Source organism: Coenobita brevimanus, chromosome 60 (assembly GCF_032717465.1).
Source record: "Coenobita brevimanus isolate Jiangsu-jjx chromosome 60, ASM3271746v2, whole genome shotgun sequence".
Classification (NCBI taxonomy): domain Eukaryota; kingdom Metazoa; phylum Arthropoda; class Malacostraca; order Decapoda; family Coenobitidae; genus Coenobita; species Coenobita brevimanus.
In genome coordinates this window covers 31,228,413-31,255,090 of record NC_137013.1, presented here as the reverse complement: position 1 = coordinate 31,255,090, position 26,678 = coordinate 31,228,413, and the positions used below count along the sequence as shown (strand labels likewise).

The 26,678-nt window shown below is 41.9% G+C and overlaps 1 protein-coding gene across 1 annotated transcript in view; it reads right to left on the bottom strand.

Annotated features, from left to right (window-relative positions):
* Window positions 1–26,678, bottom strand: part of hop (tyrosine-protein kinase hopscotch) — a 271,133-nt gene that overhangs the window by 79,857 nt on the left and 164,598 nt on the right. The window contains exons 16-18 of the mRNA XM_080275140.1: window positions 25,842–26,017; window positions 21,993–22,256; window positions 6,910–7,038 (exon numbers count right to left, since the gene is read on the bottom strand). Coding sequence (XP_080131266.1) covers window positions 6,910–7,038; window positions 21,993–22,256; window positions 25,842–26,017 — 569 coding nt within the window. The remainder of the gene's footprint in view (window positions 1–6,909; window positions 7,039–21,992; window positions 22,257–25,841; window positions 26,018–26,678) is intronic.

Below are 26,678 nucleotides of genomic sequence, written 5' to 3'. Positions count from 1 at the left end.
ACAGGGAGCAGTGGTTGGAACAAGTTCAGGGGGCTGTTGCCTCTCCTGACACTGAGAGGGCTCTCTCTCCATGCTAAGGGATCTTTGTATGCTGCATGTGTTAGGTGTGTAATGATGTATGGTAGTGAGACCGGGGCAGTAAAGGAAGAGGATATCTGCAGGCTCAAATGGACAGAAATGACAATGATTAGGTGGATGAGCTGTGCATCCTTGAATGTGAGGACTGGGGGGACTGGGTTTACGATGGAGGAGTTAAAAGGAAGGATGGAACGGGAGTGTATTGGTGCTGTGATGAGGAGAGGCAGATTGAGATGGTTTGCGTATGTGGAGAGGATGGGGGATGATTACTGGGTGCAGGAAAAGAGAAATATGAACACTGGGGGATGAGTTGCAAGAGGCAGACCAAAAAAACACCTGGTACAAGGTCACAGAATGTGACCTCGGGGATAAGGGACTGAACAGGGACTCCATCAGAGATCGAGCAGCATGGAGAGCCCGTACTAGGTGATGAAGGCTGATGCATGCAAGCATGCTGGAGCCTTTATAAACAATCTAATTGTATTCTATTATTATAACCCTGTATCCTGAGAAATTTACAACATTCTTTTCACTTCACTTTCAAAGCTGGTTAAGAAAGTTGCAAGTGTCTCTCCTATGCTGAGAAAAATAATTTGGGATTGCCAGAATTACTGTATATAAACAAAGATGTCCTTAGGCTGCGCATATTAGGCAGAAAATCCAATAATATACTGACTCTAATTCATTCCATCTAAACTACAAAGCCACGATGTTTACCGCTAGACTGTAAAGGCCTATGACTCAGAAAGGGCATAAAATGACTTAATGGTCACATTATGAATCTGACAATACAGTATATTCATAAAGAATCATAAGGTACTTATAAATATAATCAACTTATGAATCTACATTATAACAATAGCTTGTCATATTTATAAATGATCTTTATAAATATGGAACCTAAACAAAAACTGGCCTAAAAGGGTTAACAGTGAATCAAGCTTAAGTCATACTCACAGTTTTTAAAAAGTGCTCAGCTTCAATATCTTTTTAAGCCATGGACTGCGAGCCACAGCTCAGGCTGGGAAGCACTGCCAAGTGAGCCACAGCTCAGGTTGTGCTAACCTTCCAGTGGCCGTGCATCACCACTAACCAATCCACTCCTACGCAAACTTACGCATGGTGTTACGCAAAGATGGAGAGAGAGAGAGAGAGAGAGAGAGAGAGAGAGACAGACAGACAGACAGACAGACAGAGACAGAGAGAGAGAGAGATTTTATGTTTCACCAGATGATGCCCTGGATGTTTATCTTCAAGTTTATAATAAATAAAAACTAAATTTTTTTCTTTTTTTAATAAATTTTTTCACTACATCCCTTCACAAACTTACACATGGTGCTAAGCAAAGATGGAGAGAGAGAGAGAGAGAGAGAGAGAGAGAGAGAGAGAGAGAGAGAGAGAGAGAGAGAGAGAGATTTTTTTCACCAGATGATGTCCTGGATGTTTACCTTCAAGTTTATAATAAAAACTAAAAACAAAAAAAAAATAATCTTTTGCACACCACGGGGTGGGATAAAAATGGGTAACTGTGCAATCCACGGGTTAAATATCACTCAAGTTCCTGGGAATAATTAACTGGGTTCCTAGGAGAGCGCCGGTAACTGTCCTGGAGGCACTAGGGGTACTGCTAAGAGCTAATTTCAAATATAAGTTACCTCAGTGGCACTGGCTCTTAAAGGCCAAACATCCGGTAAAAATTTTCCCTTAACCCCTACATGCTGGGGGTTTTCCGTTGTTGCACACTCCTCCCTATGGGGATTATCCATGACGGAAAAAAAAATACCCTTACTTCAAACCTTAAAATCCGCCAAACTATAACATTTCGAAACACTAATTAGTACACCCATCACAAACATCAACACCGCTGTGCATACTTTCAATACAATTATACAAAACGCAGACAAAAGACACATCCCTAGAGGCAACAGAAAGAGAAACAACCCCAATGTCACACCAGAAATTCAAGGCCTCATCAGACAACGGGACACACTGCGACACTCCCCAACACCCCATACACAAGACACCGTACAACAAATACAAGAACTCAACACTCAAATAAACAATAAAATATCAGAAAAGCAAACACTAAATTAGAATAATTATCTCCAAACACTTGACCACAAAACAAACATCAGCAAACTCTATAAAACACTAAACAGCATCACACTTTCCAACAGCGACACCACACAATCACACGTTGCCATCGCAACAACAGACACCATACCCTCAAACAAACAACAAGCAAACACTCTCATCAATCACTTTTCACAAGTCAGCCAACTAAACCCCCATCGCAACGACCGACGTATCATCCGACATAAGAGACAGTTCCCCACAGACCCACACTACGCACCTTTCACCTACAACCAGACGAAGCACATCATTGACAACCTTAAGAACTCATCTGCCTGTGGACCAGACAACATAAGCAACATTCACCTTAAACACCTTGGACCACAAGGCATACAAGCACTCACCAACATATCAAACTACAGCTACTCACACAACATAATACCCAACATCCGGAAGCATGGCATTATCATCACTATCCCTAAACCCAACAAAGACCCCACATTACCCTCCTCACACCGCCCTATCACACTCCTCTGCACCCCCTCTAGTCACTGAATGACTGGTACTACAACTAATCGCACCTCACATTCCCCTAGCCCAATCACAACATGGCTTTAGGCCACTACTCTCAACAAACATCCTTCTTACAAACCTTACACAGAGAGTTTTTGATGGCATGAATTCAGCTAAGCCACCACACACAACACTCCTAATCATACTAGACATCAGCAAAGCTTTTGATGCCATCCCCCGCCACAACCTCACAAACAAAATACTCAACACAAACATGCACAATGACACAAAAAGATGGCAGGCAAACCACTTAGCAGGCAGATGTGCACACGAAACATTTGCTGGTCAGTCTTCTAACATCAGAAACTTCATAAACGGCGTCCCCCAAGGATCTGTTTTATCCCCTACACTCTTTAACCCACCCCATCCCGACCACTTTTCCACCACTGACTCCCCCCAATCCCGACCATTTTTGGATTTTTTTTTTTTTTTGGCTCAAACCTCCGCTTTTGGTGAGAAACATCGAAAATTCATAGAGAAATCGCTCACCTGAGGTTTAAAATACTCGATCCAGGTACCAGTACCTCCTTACCTTACTGGGATTTCTATCAGGCTGGCACCAAAGAAAACGAGTTCTATGGGAGGATAACTATTTCACACCACTCATAAACGGTATTTATTTATTTACTTGGTACGAATTTACATGTAGTACGAGAGTATATTGGTTTTCAAGCAGTAATATAGGCAATACAAGCATTGTTTCACTCACTAACTCATCACCATACCTGACCTTATTTTGTCACATTACCTAATCATCATTTCTGACTGTTTCTTCCTCTAATGCTATGTAAAGTTTGTCCTCCACATTGTCATTGATTGGGGAATCACTCTGGCTCTGAATTTCATACCATGGCATGACATGGCTTTACTGGCCAGGTCACTGACAACCGGTGAATTGCTGAAACAATGGCATGCAGAGGGGGGGGGAGGTCACGCTGGGTAAGGCATTGTCCCTGCCTGGCATCTTGTAGAGGAAGGTGTCACATGTATACGTACCAAAAATCACTCATGAAAATTGAAAATTGTGCAAATTAGGGACCTTGCAATTGATTCGCGTTTACTTACGTCGACGGGATTGGCAGTGACAAAACATGTGGATGTTAAAGAACGTCGACGGGACGCCGTGGGTTAACCTATACATGCACGACATACCCACACCCAACACACCACAGATACACATAGCTAGCTATGCAGATGACATAACACTTACATGTACGCACCAAAACGCAAACACAGCTGCACACATCACCCAACCTTAACTCAACACATTACAAGAATAGTTCACCACAAATAGGCTCAAAATAGCCCCTGCCAAATCTACAGTGACCCTTCTCACAAACTGGACATCAGAACACATTCACATCCCACACCTCACCATAAACAACACTCCCCTACCACACACACACACACACACACACACACACACACACACACACACACACACAAAATCCTTGGTGCAACCTACAATACATCAATGTCATTTAAACAACACATCACAAACATTAAAAATAAAATAACACCAAGACTCAATGCCTTGAGGTCACTTGCCCGTACAACATTCGGACACAACAAATCAACCACCACCACAGTATACAAACAATACATATGATCAGTGATGAATTATGCAAGCCCTGCCTGGGCTCCTAACCTCACCAAAACACACTACAACAATCTACAGACCATACAGAACAAGGTCCTAAAAATAATCACGGGCTGCACAGCTACTAACACCCACAGACCACCTACATCAAGAAACCAAAGTCCTCAAAGTCAAGGATCACCTAGACATGAGAGGCACCTGGTTTCTTGCTGCAGCCTCCACAAACCCACAATGTCCACTATATTACATGACAGCACATCCACGCACACCAAGGAACATCAAAACAACACCCAGCACACGATACCATACACAAATACTGTCATCTCTCCCCCCTCGCCCACCTCAGGCCAGTTTCCAGAAGCATATCCACACTCAGATCATTCGCCGTTCCATTCAGTCACTTAAAGACAACACAGAGTTGCATGCAAGACCTCCTGACATCCACCCTTTTGAATCCTATCTCCCAGGCTGAGATATGGGCACCATCCAGCCCTCTTCAGCTACCAGAAGAGGCTGGATGACTCCATCACTGATGCCTGTCCAGGATGCAACACAGCACCCCATACTATTAACCCCTAATGCGTGGCCATGGACAGCCGACCCCCCCCTGGGTGGCGGGGTTGTATCGCGGTCTGAGTACCTGTAAGAAAATATTAGCCAAAAATCAGAGATTAACCCTAGAACATTATACTTGGTATGGCAGATAGTACTTACATTCAGCTTTCTCCAGAGACAGGTGTTGAGCCTTCGTGGACTACCCAAGAACTTGTAGAGACTTGCAAAGTTGGGTAACAAAATCTTCACTTTCACACCTCCAGCAACCCGGTTTCCCCTCTACCACAGCCTCATTCTGTCACAGTAAACTTTATACTACAACATACAGGTAGTTTGGAATCCGTATTTGTACAATAAGCACTGAAAATAAGGCTAAAATCAACGGAGTGTACGGCCAACATGCAGCGCAGCGGCGGTCTTCCCGTCACTCAACAAACATTTCCATTTTCACAGCTAAAAACATGTATACTACATTATTTTCAATCATATTACTTCCCAAAAGATCACCGCGGCGCGCTTTTTATTCTGCCTTACACCTGTCACTTTACTCTCGTTCCTGTCAGCTGCTCACACTGACTCGGAAGAGCTAGAACTCGCCATAATGTCACTTTGAAAGCCTGCGGTAAACTGACCCTAAACAGGGGCAAACCGTGCAAAAAAAAGCTAGTGTTACAACCGGGGAAACAAGCGTTTCCTAAACTGCTTGTGAGAGGAGAGTGCAGATTTACAGTTCTGAGCAGTCAGAGTGCTGCCATGTATCACTGCCAGGCTGGCCGAGCCGTGGTGCGGGGGGGAGGGGGGAAAAACGCGATACTTGGCAACAACGGAGGTCAGTAGTACAAAGGTAAAGTATGCTAATTGTAGCTAAAGGGTGGTGGTACTGATAGACAATACCAGCTGGAACATCCTTGCCCGCGTTTATTCAAAATTAACTCGAATTGCAAACGCGATGATCCGCCGTTATGTCCTTTTTGGCGAGCATCGCAAACGCGACGATCCGCGTTTAAGGGGTTAAGCAAAATATGGGAGACTGCATTGCACACAATCACCTACGCCAACAACACAACATACACTCTTTGAGAGCTGTGTGGGAAAGCCCAGTCTCGGCCATGGCCTTCCTAAGGGACTCTGGGCTGTTCGGCCAGACTCCCAAGGGAACAACAACAACAGCTAATGAAAAAATTAAAGATACATAAGACTCACCAAGTCTTCCTCTTTCAAATGAAAGTATCCCCATGTCTCCTGCTGGTCCCGTCGATGAGTAAGGGTGAGTTAAAGATCAAAGGGTGGCGTGAAGACACATGTGGCAATACACGTCATCCGGTGGTGCTCTGCACCCAAAATCGTGACGGCTATACACATCAACCAGCAGTTAGGGGTTAATGTTCAGTAGTACTCTGCTGCTGACATTTAACTATTTCACTAAGATGACATATGATAGGTCATTGCAACCATCATCTAACTGCTTGGTACAGTGGTGCCTACATTTTCCTTGGGTGACTCAGCACAATCCTTTGCTGTAATCAACTTAAACCAAGGAAACAATTTATGCCTAATGGTTTCCTGTCACCCAGGAAACCATTTGACACTGGGTAGTAACCATATAAGCAAATAATGGGGTGATGTGGAGTGTACTATGGTGCCCCTGTTAATTGGTTGGAGGGACAGAAATGCAGTATCCATCCAGGAACCATACCTCCACACTTTCCTTGCAATTTCCTTTGGTAAGGTGCTGTCCACCCCAAAGGAACATAAACCTACTGCATGGGATGGCCCTGCTGGGGCAGTTACTTGCCTATGGCTGATAGGTCTGCTTGGACAGACCAGGGTTGTACTAGTAGTATTACTATTATGATGACATTTTAAAAATCAATCTTCTTAGCTTCCAAAAATTTTATTCTGATTGACAGAGACATTCTGAGTTGGAATGATTAGATGAACCCTTCATTAAACCATTAACAACAACATGAGTCTCAAAAGGCTTGGGGAAAAAAAAGAAAAAAAGGAGAAAAGCCGAGTACAAAATTTACCTTCATAAAGTCAATCTCCCGCTTGAAATCATCCGTCTGTCCAACTAATTTCAACTTTTTAATGGCCACTGTCTCCTTCCGGCCTTGCTTGTCCTTCATGGTTCCTCGATACACTTCTCCATAGTTGCCCTGCAAAGTTTGTTAGGCTAATTCATTGCAGTGTGATGGTTTACATTATGCCACGTTAATTATCACCATCATGTGAATGAGGCAGTGAAAAAGGTGGTTCGTATTTGTGTGAGTATCATGGTAGTAGGTGTGGAGAACTAAGAACGAGCATGGTTGATGTCAGTGAATGCGTGAGTAAGCAAGGTAAAATGTGGAAATTGTGAAACTACAAGAACTGATGATGGATGGATATGGATGGACGAAGTATATGTGGAGATATTTGTATATCTACATACAGTGTGGTGCGTGGGGCACCCATCATCCACCCACTTAGTGTAGCAGTACTCTATTTTAGGGTAGGTCTACACTGAGTGGCAAGCCAAATGATTTCCTGTAAACCAGGAAATTGTTTACAACACTGGGTGGTAACCTTATAACCAACCAACATGTTCCCTATGTGACAAGTGGGTTGGCAGAGGGTTAGAGCCCCTCCTTGGAAAACAGCTAACTAAAACCAACAGGTGATGACTAAGGACCGAACAAAGGACATGGTGCAGATTGTGACATGGAATGAAAGGGGTGCAAATGATTTGGCGAAAGAGAGATATTGTCCAAGTGTCTGAGGGTGCAAAAGTGGACATATGTGGAATAACTGACACTAAACTGAGAAGTGCAAGTGTGAGAAAGTTGAAGTATGGATGGGGTATATGCACAGGAGTAGGTGAGAATGAGAGGGCAAAAGAAGGATTATGTATTGTTGGGTACAAAAGATGGAAGGAGAATATAAGTGAGTATGGATCAGTTGGCTCAAGCATGTGTGGGTATGACTGAAAGTAAGTCTACAAATGTGGGTGACTGTGTGTGTGTATGTGCCAACACAAGACTGCAGTTAGAGTAAAAGAAGAATTCTGGGCAAATGTGGAAATGCACATGGAAATGTCTGAATGGAATGAGAGAATGTTTTCCATTGGAGATTTGAATGGAAAAGCGGGGAATGTGAAAGTGGATGGAGTAGTTGGTGAGTGGGATGGGACTGAAGACGTGGATGAGAATGGCAGTGTTCTAGTGGACATTTGTGCAGGGAGGGGGTTGGTGATAGCCAGTACCCTCTTTTGACACAAAATGATCCAAAGGTATATGTGGCGAGTGATGAGAAGGGTGGGTGGTGAACTAAGCAAATGAAAGGCAATGATTAATTATGTGTGTGTGGATGACAGAATGAGAGGGTGTGTAATGGATGCAAGAGCATACAGAAGTTGGGGGAGTGGACTTTCTAACCACCACATGGAGGTGGTGAAACTCAAGGTTCAAATGCAATGGAGGAGTAGGAGAACACAAGAACAGGAGGAAGCAGTTCATACAATGAGGATAGAAAGGTGGCAAGAGGATGGAAAAAAAAAAGGCAGAATATAAGAGCGAAGTGGAGAAGCAATTAGGTAAATATGATTTGGAGCAGATGGGGGTGGATGATGTGTGCAAGATATTCACAGAAGAAATCTGTGCAGCATGTGAAGTGGTGTGTGAGATGAAGACAAAAGAGGATGCAAGAAACAGCATGGTGGAATGAAGAGGTGAGACAAGCTGTGGCACAAAAGAAGAAAGCATATAGTGAGTGGATGGGAAGCAGAGGCGTGGAGGAATCTGAGAGATGGAGGAGAGAATTATATGTACAGAGGAAGAGTAAGGTGAAAAGATTAGGAAGAGAGAGTAAGTAGAGAGTGGATAAGGAATTTGGAAGGAATCTGATGCAAATGGAGCGAAAGTAAGAAAATGTTTTGGAATGAGGTACTGAGAGTTAGAAGGGAGATAAAGAAGTTAGTCAGGGTCTGAAAGATAAAAATGGTAGATAGCTATTGGAGAAAGGAGAAAAAGTGAGCAGATGGAGAGAACACCTTCAGGAACTGTTAAACATAAAGAATGAAAGAGATGCAAGTATAAGTGGCTGGGGAATGACTGGGAGAAGGAGGGGGATGAGAAGAGTGGAAGAAATCAGTAAGTTGGTAGTAGTGGTAACAATGATGAAAGTCAAAATGGGGAAAGTCATAGGAAATGATGGAGTGCATGGTGAAATGCTGAGGCATGGGGGAGAGAGAGTAGAAGAATAGATATGGCAGATGTGCAGAATGGCCTGGGAGGAAGGTAGAGTCCCGGAGGATCGGAAGTCAGGTATAATTATTTCCCGGTACAAGGGGAAAGGGGAAGAAGAAGTGTGTGGTAATCATAGGGACACTTGTCTTTGTAGTGTAATAGGAAAAGTATGCGGTACGATACTTACTGACAAGAGTTAGGGAAACAACAGAGGAATTAGTTGGCAAAGAACAATGTTTTAGGAAGGAAGGCGGTTGCATAGATCAGATAGTCATTCTTAGAGCATTAGTGGAAAAGCTTCTAGAGAAGGAAAAGAATTTCTATGCAGCCCTCATGGATCTGGAGAAAGCATTTGACTGGGTGGATACACAAGGAATGTGGAAAATATTATGGAGTGCATGGTAAGTTGTTGAATCCCATGAAGAGTATATATGAGGGGGCTATGGCTGCAGTGTGTATGGATGGTGAACTGAGTGAATTTTTCTATCTGAATGTTGGACTGATACAAGGATGTGTCATGTCTCAATGGTCGTTCAATCCAAATAAGGATGGAGTTATAAAAGAGATACAAGGTAAGGCAGCGCATGCTGGAGCAGCTTTAATGAGAGAGGGCAACATTTGGAAACTTCCTGTGCTGTTGTTTGAAGGTGATACTGTGTTAAGTGTTGACAAAGGGGAACAGCAAGACTTAGTGAACGAGTTTGGAAGAGCATGTAAGAAATGAAATCTAAAGGCGGATGTAGAGAAGAGTAAAGGTATAGTCTACGAGAGAAATGAAGTCACTGGATGTACAGGTATATCCCGAGATATGATACCCGGCTTAGCGATGGGGGTAGAAATACCACCATACCATCTAATGATGGCCAAACCCCTGTTTAATGATGGGTTTTGTTTTGTTTTTAAACCAATTCTTATGGTATTTTAGACTTAAATTTTGTGTTTAGGTTGATTTATAAACTCTTTAGACTTTGATTAATGTGGTTTAGTCATAGGTTGGGTGAAAATTGTCATTTTGGGGTATGGTTTACAAAGTCTGATTTTTTCCAGACATATCTGATGATTTTCAGATTTTATTTTTGGGTGACGTGAGTTATAAACCGCTTTTAGGCTTAGTTTAAGCTATTTGGGGGTTTAGCTTAGTTAGAAACTTGTTTCTGGACTCATTTGGGTAGGTTTAGGACTTGGTTGGGGGGGGGGAACCCAAGGCTCAAAAATGCATCCTTATACTTAACACGTTAAATCTACCTCAAGATACGATACCCCACCTAGCGATGGGTCTTTACTTAACCAATTGCATCGTTAAATGGGGATGTACCTATACAGTGAACCTGGATGATGAGGAAATGGAAAATGTGAGTGCATACTTGGGTAGTATGATGAGTAAGGATGGAAGTTTGGAGGTGAAGTGCTTGAAAGGGTACAACAAGGAAGAAAGGTTGCTGGTTCTTTGAGAGCAGTGATAAGAAACAGTGAGGTGAGCATGGAAGTAAAAAAGTCACTGTATGACAGCAATGTGATACCACCTCTAACATATAAAAGTGAAGCTTGGACCTTGATGGAAGTACACAAGTCAAGGGTGAGAGCAGTGGAATTATGTTGCTTGAGAGGAGCATGTGGAGTTACATGGAGAGACAGACTGACAAATGAGGAAGTGATGGAGCATTGTGGTGTGGATGTGGATGTGATAGAAAGCATTAGGAGAAATACACTGAGGTGGTTTGGCCATGTGGAGAGGATGGAAAGCGAGAGACTAACGAGAAGAGTGTATGTGAGTGAGGTGGAGGGGAGGAGAGGGAGGGTGAGGCCACGGATAAGATGGAGGGATGGAGTGGAGAGGCATATAAGAGAGGGGTGTGTGAGCTGGAAGCAGGGCAGTGAAATGGCGAGGGACCAGGCAACATGGAGGTGATTTGTTTGTGGCCATCCCTTACAAGATTAAGGCATTTAACAATAGATAAATAAAGAGACAATGGATTTTTTTTTTTTTTTGAAAGTCAGTTGAATGGCCCTATCCCTCAGGCTTTGTGAGGCACAATACTGTGTGATTCATCTGCTTTGTGAGGTGGAGCCAAGTATTATTAAAGCTGAGAATCGAGTTAGAAGGCTCCAGACAAAAGGAACAATAAAGCAGCAAAGTTGGAAAACCATTAAATAGAGCTCCCAATGAACCGGGTCACACATCCATTCACCTATCAAGTGTCATCAGTCAAACCTTTGAATTCAATCTTGGTTCCACATAATAGGCAAAGAATCCACAAAAAACTGTATTTCACAAAGCCCAGGACAGTGAACAATTTAAGGATTTAAATATTGTTAAAACAGACTTTACCGATCTATGAAGGCCACCGATATGTCATAAAAACACCCCCAATAACAGCAATACACCAGTCTGGAATGAGACATCCCTAGCATATATTCAATACAAAGTGGTGACGTGTGAAAGGTGGGCGGTGTGTAGGGATGCTGATGAAATTGCCTATGCCTAAGAGGAGGATGCATTAAAAGAAGAAGACGAAGAAGAAAAATCCATTGACTGGCAAGTACAAACAAGGTGTAACCCCTGTCATATAAAACTGTGGACATCTATCTCTAGCCAGATGCCTTAACACTGTAAAGGGGTGGCTGCAACAAATCACCTCCATATCACCCTGTCCCCTGCCATTTCTATGCCCTCCTGCCCCCCAACTTGCATTCCCTCTACCATATACCATCTCATCTTGTCTCTCTCTCCTACCCCCCCTCCACCTTACATACACTCTCCTAGTCAGTTTCTCACTCTCCATCCTCTCCACATGACCAAACCACCTCAATGTATATATTTCTCTAATGCTATCACATCCACATCTACACCACAACACTTCTTGACTTCCTCACATTCAGTCTGTCTCTCTATGTAACTCCACGTGCTCCTCTCAAATAACTCATTTCCACTACTCTCACTCTTGATTTGTGTCCTTCCAAAAAGGTCCAAGCTTTGCTTCCATACGACAAGAGTGGGACCACAATACTGTCACGCAGTGAATTTTTTACTTCCAAGTTCAATTCCCTAGTTCTTACCACTGTTTTCAGTGAACCAGCAACCTTTTTCGCTGCTGTACCCTTTCAAGCACTTCATCCTCCAAACTTCCATACTTACTCATCACATTACCATCCATCCATCATCCAATCCTATGCCACCCCATGAGGAACGTAGGAGGTCAGGGCTAGACAAGTTGGTCCTGACATTTAAGATGAGAGTGACCAGCCTCACTCATTCCTGAGTGGTATTACATGAGCAACAAAACACCAGCCACCCCTTGGATATAAACCTACACAGGCTCAATCCGATATGAGCACCTTTATTACCCACTAAACCACTAGGTGTCATAATTTGGTTATATAGTTATCACCCAGCACAGTAAATGGCTTCCTGGTGTACAGGAAACCATTTGACTTCTCATTCAGTGTAGATTCACCCTTAAGCAGATGGAAGAAAGAGTGATGGAAACAAAGACAGGAGAGAGAGTGTAAAGTCATCCATAGGCAGAAGGATGAGGAAAGAATGAAGGAAGGAAAGATGGAAGAGGAAGGAAGGAAGAGAGGAAAGGGCAGACACCCAAAGCAGCACTACATCAAGTGAGTGGATGGTGAGTGCCCCCACCAACCACCATCACATCACCTAAGTACTTAAATGCACTCACATTTTCCACTTCCTCACCACCTTGTCTCACTGCGCATTCAGTGGCTTCATTCTCTCGAAGACTACAACTCAACCCTTCCTTACATTCATCTTTGGATTCTGTTTCTTACATACTCTCAAACTCTCATTCACCAAACCTTGCAGATCCTCTTCATTAGCACTTAACAATGCAATATCATCTGCAAACAAGAGAACTGTAAATTCCAAACACTGCCCTCCCTCATTAGGGCCACTCCAACATCCACTGTCCTACCTTGTAAAATCTTTTATAACTCCATCCATATAAAAACTGAACAACCATGGAGACATGACACATCCATATTTCAATCCAACATTCAGACAGAAAAATTCACTCAGTTCACAATCCACACACACCATAGCCCCAGTGTCCTCATAACTCTTTGAAGCAGTTAACAACTTCCTATTTACTCCATATATTTTTAATATTTGTGGTAGGTGGGGGCGCTCACCATCCACTCACTCGATGTAGTGCTGCTTTCGGGTGTCTGCCTTTCGCTCTCCTCCATCCTTCTTTCCTTCCATCCTCTTCTGTCTTTCTTTCCTTCATGCTTTCCTTGTCCTTCTGCCTATGGGTGACTTTACACTCCCTCTTCTGTCTTTCTTTTCTTCATTCTTTCTTCTTCTTTCTGCCTGTGGGTGACTTTTCTGCCTGTGGGTGACTCTACACTGAGTGACAAGCCAAATGGTTTCCTGTACATCAGGAAACCATTTGCTATGCTGGGTGGTAACCATATAACCAAATTTTGGTGCCTGGTGGTTTAGTGAGTAATTACGGCACTCCAATACGATTGAGCGGGTGAAGGTTTATATCCAAGGGATGGTTGGGGTTTATTGCTCACGTAATGCCACTCAGAGATGAGTGAGGCTGGTCACTCTCATCATAAATGTCAGGACCAACTTGCCTAGCCCAGGGCTCCTATGCTCCTCATGGGGCAATGTAGGATTGGATATGAATGAATCAATGAATGAAATTTTTAGTAATTTGCACATCCCTTGTCTATCCACTCTGTTATGTGCTTTCTCCAAGTTCATGAAGGCAACATTCAACTTCTTTCCCTTCTTGAGAAACTTTTCCTCCAATACATCTTAGGATGAATGTCTAATCTACACAACCTCATCCCTTCCTGAAACCTCTCTGTTCTTCTTGAACTAATTCTTCTGTTATTTCCCTAAATCTGTCAAATAAGTATCCTGCCATATACTTTTCCTATTATACTTTGAAGACAAATGCCTCTGTGATTACCACAAACTCTTTTTTCCCATTTTCCTTTGTACAGGAGCCAAACAATCCACACAAAACTGCATTTCACACACCCTTATTCCCAGCTGGGGTAGTGAACACTTTATGGATTTGAATTTTGTTTAAAAAGATTTAACTAATTCTCAATCAAGCCCACCAACAAGTCATAAAAATATCCCCACTAATACCAATACACTGGCCCAGATTGAGACATCTCTTGCAGGTATTCAGTATAAGCAGTGGGTATTACTGTAAAGGTGGTGACATGTGAAAATTGAGAGGTGTGTAGGAGGGCTGTTGAGTCTATGCCCAGAGGTGAATGCATTATACATACAGTATATTTATTTAAAAAAAAAAAAAAAAATCCATTGCACAGCAAATAAAAACAAGGTGTAACTCCTGTCACATAAAACTATCTATCTATATATCTATTGCCAGATGCCTTAATCTCATAAGGGATGGCCACAAAAAAATCGCCTCCATGTCGCCCTGTCCCATGCCATTTCACTGCCCTGCTCCCAGCTGACACCCCCCTCTCTCATATACACCTCTCTACTTCATCCCTTCATCTAATACTTGGCCTCCCCCTCCCTCTCCCCCCTTCCACCTCACTCACATGCAATCTCCTCATCAGTCTCTCATTCTCCATCCTCTCCACATGGCCAAACCACTTCAATGTGTTTCTCCTAAAGCTTCCTAACACATCCACATCCACGCCACAATGCTCCTCTTCCCCTCCTAAATCCTCCTTGTTCTTCTTCAACTAATTCCTCTGTTATTTCCCTAACTCTGTCAATAAGTATCCTACCATATACTTTCCCACTACACTAAGAAGACAAATGCCCCTATGATTACTACACACTTCTTTTTCCCCTTTTCCTTTGTACAGGGGAATAATTATACCCGACTTCCAATCCTCCAGGACTCTATCTTCCTCTCAAGCGAATCTGTGCATCTTCCACATTCATTCTACTCCTGTCTCTTCCCCATGCTTCAGCATTTCACCACAAACTCTATCAATTCCTGGGGCTTTCCCCATTTTGACTTTCTTCATTGCTTCCACAACTTCCATCCTACTATCTCCCAGCCATTCCCCAGCCATGTATCCATCCATCCATGCATCATCCAATCATATGCCGCCCCACGAGGAGCGTAGGAACCCGGGGCTAGGCAAGTTGGTCCTGACATTTAAGATGAGAGTGACCAGCCTCACTCATCCTTGAGTGGCATTATGTGAGCAATAAACCCCAACCACCCTTTTCATATAAACCTTCACCAGTTCAATTCAACTGGAGTGCCTTAAATACTCACTAAACCACCAGGCGCCAAAATTTGGTTATATGGTTACCACCCAGCATAGTAAATGGTTTCCCAGTGTACAGGAAACCATTTGGCTTGTCACTCAGTGTAGAGTTACCCACAGGTAGAAGGAAGAGGAAAGAATAAAGGAAAGAAAGACAGAAGAGGGAGTGTAAAGTCACCCATAGGCAGTAGGACAAGGAAAGAATGAAGGAAAGAAAGACAGCAGAGGATGGAAGAAAAGAATGATGGAGGAGAGGAAAAGGCAAACACCTGAAAGCAGCACTACATCGAGTGAGTGGATGGTGAGCACCCCCACCTACCACTAATTATACCTGACTTCCAATCCTCCAGGACTCTACCTTCCTTTCATGCCAATCTGTGCATCTTCCACATTCATTCGACTCCTGTCTGTTCCCCATGCTTCAGCATTTCACCACAAACTCCATCAATTCCTGGGGATTTCCCCATTTTGACTTACTTCATTGCTTCTACAACTTCCATCCTACTATCTCCCAGCCATTCCCCAGCCACTTGCATTATTTTCATTTTCTATGTTCAACAATTCCTTAAAATGTTCACTCCATCTGCTCACTTTTTCTCTTTTCTCCACTAGTAATCTACCATTTTTACTTTCACTCCCCGACTAACTTCTCTGACACCCTGTCTAAATCTCTTTACCTCTTTCCAGAACATTTTCTTACATTCTCTCCACTTTGTATTCAAATTCCTTCCAAATTTCTCATCCACCCTCTTCTTACTCTCTCATACTAATCTTTTCACCTGTCTCTTCCTCTCTACATATAACCCTCTCTTCTGTCTCTCAACTTCTTCCACACCCCCATTTCTCATCCACTCACTATATGCTTTCTTCTTTTGTGCTGCAGCCTGTCTCACCTCTTCATTCCACCATGCTGTTCCTTGCACCTCCTTTTGTCATAAATATTAATTTACTACATACAGTAGCTGATGAATAATGCAAAAGTGAGCAATGACTTGTGAAATCCAGTGCTGTGATCTTGGAGAGAGAGAGAGAGAAAAAAAAGAATACTGTGTAAGAAGTTAATAATTCCTCAACTAAAGACTGGTGCAATATTACTGCCCACAACTTTACATCTTCAAACATACAATGTTTCATCCACCTACATCTCTCCTTGGCCAATTTTTTTGCTTCCTCAAAATCCAAAGGCAACATATTCACACATTTGCTTACATTAATCATCCACCTTCTTTACCTTCCATGCCTTCTCCCACTAACAATTTCAATCACATATATCCTTATCACCACGCCTCACATCCATCCTCTCTTGACCCTACCATCTAAGTACACTTCTACCTTTTGATCAACAAATATCTTTACTGCACATCCATTATGAATCTTAACATTTCTTGTCCTACCCAGCCTATACAGCCCACATTCATTCCTAAACAATTCCATTTCTACTGCTCTTACCTGTACTCTTTGATTTATGGTACTTTTTCCATTCAACAGTTAATATGGGCACAATTACACTTTTAGGTCTTCCTCCTGCAGCCTCTGTACTCAGAAGGATATTCTGTATCAAGTTCTTCATAGAACTAGCTACCTTAATATCCTGAACCATTCATCTCACCACCACTTTCACACACTGACCTCTTTTCTGTCATTTTCACCTGTGTATTTAAACTCTTCTATCCACCACTCGTCTCTCTTCACTCATTAACAAAGCACAATGTGTTACCTCCTCACTTGACAACCATCACTTTACCCTTATTTCCATTTTGCTTTCAGACCTCACCATTCAAAGACATTTACAAAACTCTGGACTAATCCACACGTTATGCTCACTATTGACAAGCAACAGAGAACCATCTGTACTGTATATTCCTACTTCAAATTTGACTAATTTCATTTTTCATCTTTCATCATCAAATTCACTCCTACCTCTGCAATTTTTACTTTGACATCTCTCATAACCACCTTCATATAACAGTATGCTGTTAGAAATTGTGCAGTATGGAGAGTCACCATTAGATGAACTAGGTCAACACATGCAAGCATGCTGGAGACATTATAAACAAAGCAAAGCAAGTGAACAACTATGGCAATATCACACACCCACACAACCTTGTCCTGCTCCTACACTGATTCTAAACCACTGATCCATCCATCTCCTCTTAAACAAGTTTTGCTACCATAATAAAAGCCCTTTACAGCATTCAGCAACTTTCTTTCCAAGCAATTCATATGCAACACATTCCATAATAACTCTATGTTAAATCTGTTATGCATTATCTCCAGATTCACAAATATTACAAACACAGGCATACCTCAGTTAAACGATGTAATTGGTTAAGTAAAACCCCACTGTTAGGCAGGGTATCGTATTTCGGGGTGCTTTTAATATGTAAGGTAACATGGAGCATTTACCAGCCTTGGGTTTCCCCCCAAACCAAGCCCAAAACCCAACCAAATGCCCAAAAACAAGTTTAAATCCAATCTAAATGGCCTAACAGCTGTCATGGATGCTAATCTAAGCCTAACACCTGTAAATAACTCACTAAAACCAACAAATAAAATCTGAAAATCATCAAATATAAGTCTGGAAAAAATTAAGCTTAGTAAACTGTATCCCAAAATGATAATGTTCACCCCAACTAGAGCTAAAACATATTAATCTAGGTCTAAAAACAGTTTATAGATCAACCTAAACACACAATTTTAGTCTAAGATATCATCAAAATCAGTTTTTAAAAAATCAAAACCCATCATTAAACCGGGGTTTGGCCATTGTTAGGCAGGGTATGGTGGTATTTCTACCCCCATTGTTAAGTTGGGGTATTGCATCTAGGGGTATCATATATCGAGGTATTACTGTACTGGCAATTTATATTCCTTCTCACTTGCTTTCTCTGGTATTTGCTTTCCGTAAAAATCTAATCCACTCATTCCTTACCAATCCAGAATCCACACTGTTCATTATTCACTAGATATTCCGACAACTGCCTTCCTTCTCTTTAACTTTTTCAAATGCCTTACCAATAAAACTCATCATACCCCACAATAATTTTTCTTGCACTCCACTGGTGTAGCTAAACCCATCCAGACTTTTTGACAAATAGGCCTTGAACAATTCATAGCACACTCTCTACTATATTTTGTAATTTCTGCATATACAGTTTCTCATCAACACCTCCTATCTTCCCATCCTCAAAGTTTCCATAGTATTCTTCACTTCTGCCTCTGAAACATTCTCAGGCACTAGAATCCTGTTTTTTGTAGGTCCCACCGTCCACTCACTCAATGTAGTTGTCAATGACGTGGCCATATACAAAGAGACACAGGGAGGTTGGTTGTAATTGTAGATCGTTGAAGCACCGTCACCATAAGGTCTTGAGGCATCATATGGCTCAAATTTACCGCTGTCGCCAATATCAATGAACATAGTTTATTGAAGTTTAAGGTTGTTAGGGTTGTTCACTGCTGCCACTAATATCGATGAACGTGGCCGAAGGGTAGACTGTAGCACCAGTCAAGCAGGGCAGTACCCCCAAGGTGGATGGAAAGCTGATGACAGGGAGAGCTGGGGCTCCTGTTTCATCAGCCCTCGGGACTAGTTCCTGACCATTTCCCTTTGCTGAACACTTTCAGTGTTTCAGTAACTCAGAGAGTAGGCCAGCATGCCTTCCAATACATGTTTCTCTAACTGTCAACATCAATATACATGCACAGTACACATTCCCCTCAAAAAAAAAAAAAAAAAAAAAAAAAAAAAAAAAAAAGGATATGGCGCACCCATACCATGCTTTGGAGTCCGGGGGGGCATAAATGCCTCCACCATCCGCCCCTCTCGTGGTGACAACTCTTTGAGCTGCCTGAATCCACTGCCTGACTCACTTCTTCATTTCTGCAACATTCGCGGCCTTTCCTCTAACTTTTTCTCCATCGAACACCACCTCTCCTCCTCTAAACCTCATCTTCTCTTTGTTACTGAGACTCAGCTGTCTGAGGAGACTGACAGCAAACCCTATTCTGTATCCTCCTACTTTCTCTATACTCATTTCAAAGCCAAAGGTGGATGTTGTGTATGTGTACACAACAACCTATCTTGCTCTCGTGTTCCTGAACTTGATTCTTCTGAATTCTCTACTCTCTGGCTTTGGCTCTCCTGTCATTCTCTGACTAAATATATCTGTGCTGTTTGCTTATCTCCTAATTCTACTAAAAAAAATTCTTTTACTACCTTACTTCTACAATGGAACACCTTCTATCCATTTCTCCTTTCTCTGAAATCTCCATTCTAGGAGATTTCAATGTTCACCACCACCTTTGGCTCTCATCTCCTTTCACTGATCCACCTGGTGAACAAGCCTACATCTTTTCTATCCTTAATGACCTAGAGCAGCTTGTATAGCACCCTACCCATATCCCTGACTGCCTTGGAGAGACAGCTCCACCATACTTGACCTCTTTCTTACAACTAATACTTCTGCTTACACTGTTGATCTTTTCTCTCCATTGGGCTCCTACGATCATAACATTATTACCTGAACCTGTCCTATCACTCCGGTACGGCATGTGGACCCTCCAAAGAAACGTTGATTGTGGCACTTTGGAGCTGTAGATTGGGAGGCCCTCAGGCAGTACTTCTTTGATTTTCCATGGAATAATTATTGCTTCCATGGCTGGGAGCCATCTGAGTGTGCCTTGTGCATTATGGAGGTTATTCCCTCAGGCATGGAAGTGTACATTCCTTTCACATATCCTCTGACTACTGCAAGAAAGCCTTGGTTTAATCATGCTTGTTCTAACGTTGTCTGCAACAAGGAGTACCCACTAATGTTTAATAAAATCCAGCTCAATCCTGCATCACCTTTGAATATGCTTGGGGTTTCATTCACTCGGGACTTATGTTGAAAAGATCATATTGCATCTCTTGTAAAATCTGCTTCCACGAGATTAGGTGTGCTATGCCGACTCTGTACCTTGTTTACCTCTGCACAGTTGTTGACTTTATACACGGGTTTTATTTGCCCCTGTTTAGAGTACAACTCTAATGTGTCGGGAGGCTCCCCACATACAGCACTTCCCAACAGGGTGGAGTCAAAGGCTTTTTGTCTCATCAACTTTCCTCCTCTTGCTGGCTCCCTTCAACCTCTGTCTCTTTGCCGCACTGTTGCATCTTTATCTCTTCTCTATCGCTACTTCAATGGTCACTGCTTCTCTGAAGTGTCTGCTGGCATCCCTCCACCTCTACGATGGATGAGTAGCACCCGTCTAGCAACGAACTCTCATCCCTTTTCTGTCCTTATGCAAGAGTTAACCATTACTCCCAGTCCTTCATTTATGCAACAGGTCAACTCTGCAACTGTCTCCCTCTGTCTGTATTTCCTACTTCCTATGATCCCCAGTCTTTCAAACACAGAGTGTCCAGGCATCTTGAAATGAAGGGATCTTGAATTTGGCTCTCTCTCGTATTGTTTTTGTTTTTTCTTGGAAGGAACGGTTTGCAGGTTCCGTCCTTTGGTTCCTTCTTTCTTGCGTTTAAAAAAAAAAAAAGTTTGGTTAACTTGCTCATATCATGAAATTCTTGTATCGTCTGGACTACAAAGAAATTGTTTGTGATTCACCATGTGTTAAGAGATTCTTAATGGTCTGGAACAACATGATTGTGGATATACATCAAGTGGATTGATATTCCTAGTGAGAAGCTGTGTATGTCTCCAACACTACCTCCTGCACACTGTGATATGAGATACATACTACTGCCTATAATGAATACGTATCACTGCCTCTAGGTGACTCTAGACTGAGTGACAAACCAAATGGTTTCCTGTAATCTAGGAAACCATTTACTGGTACTACATTGGGTAGTAACCATATAACCAAATGATGCCTGGTGCTTTAGCTGGTCAGGCATTCCAACCAGATCAAGCCTGAAGAGTTTATATCTGAGGGGTGATTGAAGTTTATTAGTCACATAAAGCCACTCAGTGGTGAAAGAGGCAGGTCACCCTTGCCTTAAATGTCAAGACTGAGTAGCTAGCCCCAGGTTCCCATGCTCCTGATGCGACAAAAAAGGTCTGAATGATGGATGATGATTTTTTATTATTCCTCATCATCTAATTACATTTACCACTGCTTTGTGCTAACGTTCTTATCCATGAGTTTTCAAAAAATGGTAGAATTTCTATCTACTACTTAATTCATTTTCTTTCTTGCTATTCTTCCATTTCCATCCTTTACAATATATGAGAGAGGGAGGTGTGAGCTGGGAGCAGGGCAATGAAATGGCGGGGGACAGGGCGACGTCGAGGCAATTTGTTTGTGGCCACCCCATATGGGACTGAGGTGTCTGGCAATAGATAGATAGACAGACAGACAATTTCACACAGTCTCCCACATCCATTGTTATACTTTTGTATCTCTTTCTAAAGCAGTTTCTTAATCTCAGAAAATTCTGCATTAATTTTTCATTCAAAGTCTTTCCTTTACTTCCTTTCCCTTATTCTAAAGTAACCTCTCTACATGCAACTTTTTCTTAACATTCAAACATTCTCTAACTTTTCCATGTGTTCAAATCAATCTACTCTGATGTTACCAAGTTAATAAGAACTGAATATACGAAATCTAATGAATATCACTGCACTGAGAACCTAACTTCTCACCTCGCCTATCTTTAATACAAACTCGACATCTCCCTTATCAAGCTGAAGAGGCTGAGTGGGTGGGGAGGAGGAGACTTCTGTAAGACAGTGAGCAGCATATGGTGTGAGCAGCATCTCGGCCAAGGTGCTGCGGGCCATGGTAGGGGATGGAGCAGGTGCAGTGGAGAAACCATTGTCCGTGATATTATACAGCATATTAGTTTGGGGGACTTTCATGCATATCAGGTCATCAACCGCCATGTCAGTCAACTGGGTAAGGGTCACCTGAAAAAAGATGAATTAATCTCAGACAATTTTCAACAGATTACCATATTTCCATACATAAATGCAGTGTGCAATACCACTTACGAACGGCAAGCCTTACTTCATCATGCTTTTCTTTAATTACTACAATATATATACCACTAATTATAGTTAAGCTACACTGTTAAAGGCACATAATAAATGGAACTTTGGCAAGAGAAATAGATGGCCCTCAAACATGATAATGGCTGATCAAAAACCCATGTACAATATTTAGTAGTAAAAAATAAAATAATAACAAAATCCACGTACAGTATTAGAATGCTTTAAACTGAAAATGGTTGAAAGCCAGTTGGCAACAAAGTATATTTACCCAATCAGGCTCACAAGACCTACCCTCAGCTAAATAAAATTAGCTGGAACTGGATTTCCTGCAGTTGAATACTTCAGTTATCTCAATCATGAGAGAGAAAAATGCAACAATATAAACTTTTGCAGTCTGCCACGACTTAGCTGCTGCTCAATACAAATGTCTCGCACTAGCTGTACCTAAATATTAGTTGTCCTAATCATATTAGTTGTCCTAATCATAACAGAACCAATTACAGCATTTATTTAAAAAAAGATCTATTTGTGAACTCTACTATATTTCAAACATTCTGAGCTTCAAACACACCCATAATTTCCTTCATGTACACTATTTCAGCTCTTTTCCTTCACATTCCATTTACCAAATGCCACCCTTCTCCTGTACACAATACATCATCTCACCCATTCTCAGGTTCAGAACTTCCTTGTAAACAGTCTTGAAATAGCCTTGTAAATATGAAGGAAATATTTAAGTGAAACTTATCTGATCACTATTTTAAGGATGTGTCAGACAGTTCAGTTGGATACTGTTCCTGCAGTAGAGTAACTCCAGTTTGTCTGGCCAAGCACAGCTTGGATGCACAAACAGCCTTAAGGCTGCACATGGCCTTAAGCTGGGTGGTTTAAGACTGTAGGTCGCTAAGGCCCATACACGAAGCACCTACAGGAGGGTATGCCTTGGTAAGTCCACCTCAGCCGCTGAGCTTTAGAGCAGCCTTACCATATTGAGGCCCGTAAATAAAGTAACTCTGATTTTATATTCTCTATAGCACAAACCGGACCAAACTTGTTACTGTTTATCTCAATATGAAGTTGATGGTTGCCTGTGAAATAGATTGTGCTTTGCAAAGGGAATGGAGGTTTCTTGGACCCAATGAACTCCCATGACATATGTGATGAACATGCACTGAAACAAAATCGCCTCCCCAGGAGCAAATTCCTTCGTTTAACAGACTTGAGCCTCATACTGGGAGTGTCACACTACACTCTCGTGCCATTCTTGCCTACACAACAATTTTTGGCAATCCAGAGGTTCTATGCTAGTGGTAATTTTCAGTTGTTGAAGATACTAGTGGTATACATCAGGCAAATGTATCCAGAGTGATATCACGTGTGACAGAAGCTTTATACAGAAAAAGATTCAGAAAATTAAGATCTCCAGTGGTTTGCAGAGGAGGACAGAGACTAGAGGGTTTCCATATACCTGTACTATAAAATTTTCCTGAAGTCCTTGGGTCCCCCTGGGGAGGGAGGGAAAAAATACATCCCCAGTATAGCTGCTTATAAGAGGCAACTAAAAGGGCCTTTTTTGTCTCCAGCATTTCTCTCCTCACTGTCCTCTTCTGTGTTCTGTCCAACCCCATTTTCTTGATGTCTGAGGTTTTCTTCTGGCCTTTATTTTCTCTGTACTGCACTCCTACATGGCCATGCAGTCATATTATGGCTTGGTGATGTTACCGGCACTGTGTGAAACTAAGGTTTTGCATAGAATGCCTGGGTATTCTATAGAATGTCTAGCATTGTGGGGCAAAGTATGACATAAGCTTATTTCATTCTGACCTTATATACTTTACCTAGCGATTTTAATAGAATGCCTAAGTATTCTGTAGAATGTCTAGCATTTTTTGGCAAAGTATAATATGATAAACAACAGAGAGTTAGGCTGGGATAATCTAGGTTAAGTTTAAGTTAGGTCAGGCAAGGTTTGGTCATGTTAGATTAGTTTAATGTAGAAGAACACTATGTTAAGTGTTTACTTAAATTAACCTAACCTAATCTAATCAAACCAAAACTTAGCCCATTTTATCCCAGACTAACCTAACTGCAGCTTAAATTAACCTTACATAAATGAAATGACTGATTTCACAGTTTGCCTGTTTGCTGAAGTTTGGTCGTTTCACATGCTGCCTAAAACAAACTCTGTAATCAACAGAATACTTTGGAAATGTGTACAGATGGTTTTATTTTATACATTGTCTTGAAGTTTTAGGCATGTATAGTTCACCTGGGCATTCTATACAATGACAGGTTTCCCACTTTGCTGGTAACATAAACACTCGCTCTTGCCTCTCACTCCCAGCTGATTTATGAAGCTCTGTGACTGGCCCAGCATTTCTGTGTTCTGCCATCTGATTGGCAGGCATGGTCTCAGCTGATGCACAAGATTTCCCTCAAAACATTCTCTACAGTTATGGCTAGCCTTTGCTAAGGCCAATGCACTAAACTTAAGTAGCCTTAGGACAAGGCAAGGGGTCGTTGTGCATGGGCCTTAGAGGCAGCCGTAGGGCCGCCTTTCATATTTCATATGAGGCCAGCCTTAAGGATGCCTTCTGACAGAGTTTTGCACATCCTGCCCCAGGTATTCTGTGACACAGAAACTCTTAACTGTTATCACATCCTACATTACATGCCACCCATTGTACCATGGACTTCTGAATTCAACTGTACATTCACAACACTACACAAAAACAGCTGTTTCATCCATATTCTCACCTTTCAGCTTTAAACGTGTAACATCTACTTTCCTCCTTATTCATATTGACAACACTTTTCAACAAACCAATATGAACAATTAAAATCCCAGCAGAGATGGAAGATTCCCATCCATCATCCAATCTTGTGTTGCCCCATGAGATGCATACGAGCCCGGGGCTAAGCAAGTTGGTACTGACATTTTAGATGAGTGACCAGCCTCACTCCTTCATGAGTGGCATTACGTGATCAGTAAACCCCAACCACCCCTTGGATATAAACTGCACCAGCTCAATTCGACTGGAACGAAGATTCTCAAAACACATAAAATCTCTAACTGCACTTAATATGATCTACAAGAACATGTAATTGCACATAAAAGAATGAGCCATGGAGTAGAGTAATGCATCTTTGAACTACATATCCAGTTCCACAAACTCACCCACCAATGATCTATTACCCCTGGAGGAAGATGCCTTCACACTGTGGTACTGAGATAATACCTGGAATGAGCCGTGGGGTAGAGTATTGCATCTTTGAAATACATATCCAGTCCCACAAACTCACCCATCATAGATCTATCACCACTGGAGAGGGATGGCCTTCACACTGTGGTATTGAGATAAAGCTTGGTTATAAAGATCTCTAACTATCCCCCAAAAGGAGGATGGTGAACAACAGAAAGACAATTTCAGCCTGCAGTCCACCAGGTTCATAATCAAATAAGCCTGGGACCACAACAGCAACAACAACATCAACACTCACCTGTGCAGCAGAACCATCAGAGTAGGTGATTGTGGTAACCTGAGTGGATACAGATGCATTCTCTTCATCCACATCACCACCATCATTCTCCTCACCTTCCTCTTCACCATTCTGCTCTTCACTCTCGTCAGACTGACCTATTGTCTGGTAGGCATGGGTCTTTCTAGAGTTAAACACTGAGGAAAGAATTCATGGAGAATTCATGTAAGTAAAAATTTTTATACAATGGAAGATTCATATAAACAAAATTTTGTACAATAACAGATTGATATAGGAGGCATTTTATGAAGCCTGGTTATGAAATGAAAAATGCTGTGAATTCTGATGGAGTTTAAAAAGTGGATCATTACCATGAGAAGAGGATAATGAGAAATAATTGTTACCAGTATATAATTCTGGCTCAATAAGGAATGTGAATTAGCTGGAATATTAAAGATACATTATGGGTATGTGAACATACAGTCCAAAGAAAAAACAATTTCAACAACAAACAGTGATGAAGACCAATATGACACAAGCCAAGGCTGAGGTGAGAGGAAATGAGTTATTTGAGTGAAGAGACATTGGTAATGAATGGTGAAGAATGGAGTATCTCAAATCTGAATATGCAGGGGATGCAGTGCTCTTTTTTTAATGCAAGTAAGAAGAAACCAAAAGCTACACGACTGCAAGATTGATTTCTCCAAGTAAAGAAAAAAAACTGAGAGCCAAATTTTAACCTGTGGTGGATTAGTGTGTACATTTCTCACTTTGAAGCACATCATTCAAGGTTTAGTATGTATATATACCCTTGGGTATTTAAAAATCCTGCTTGGTCATCAGTCCTTGGGAACCCAT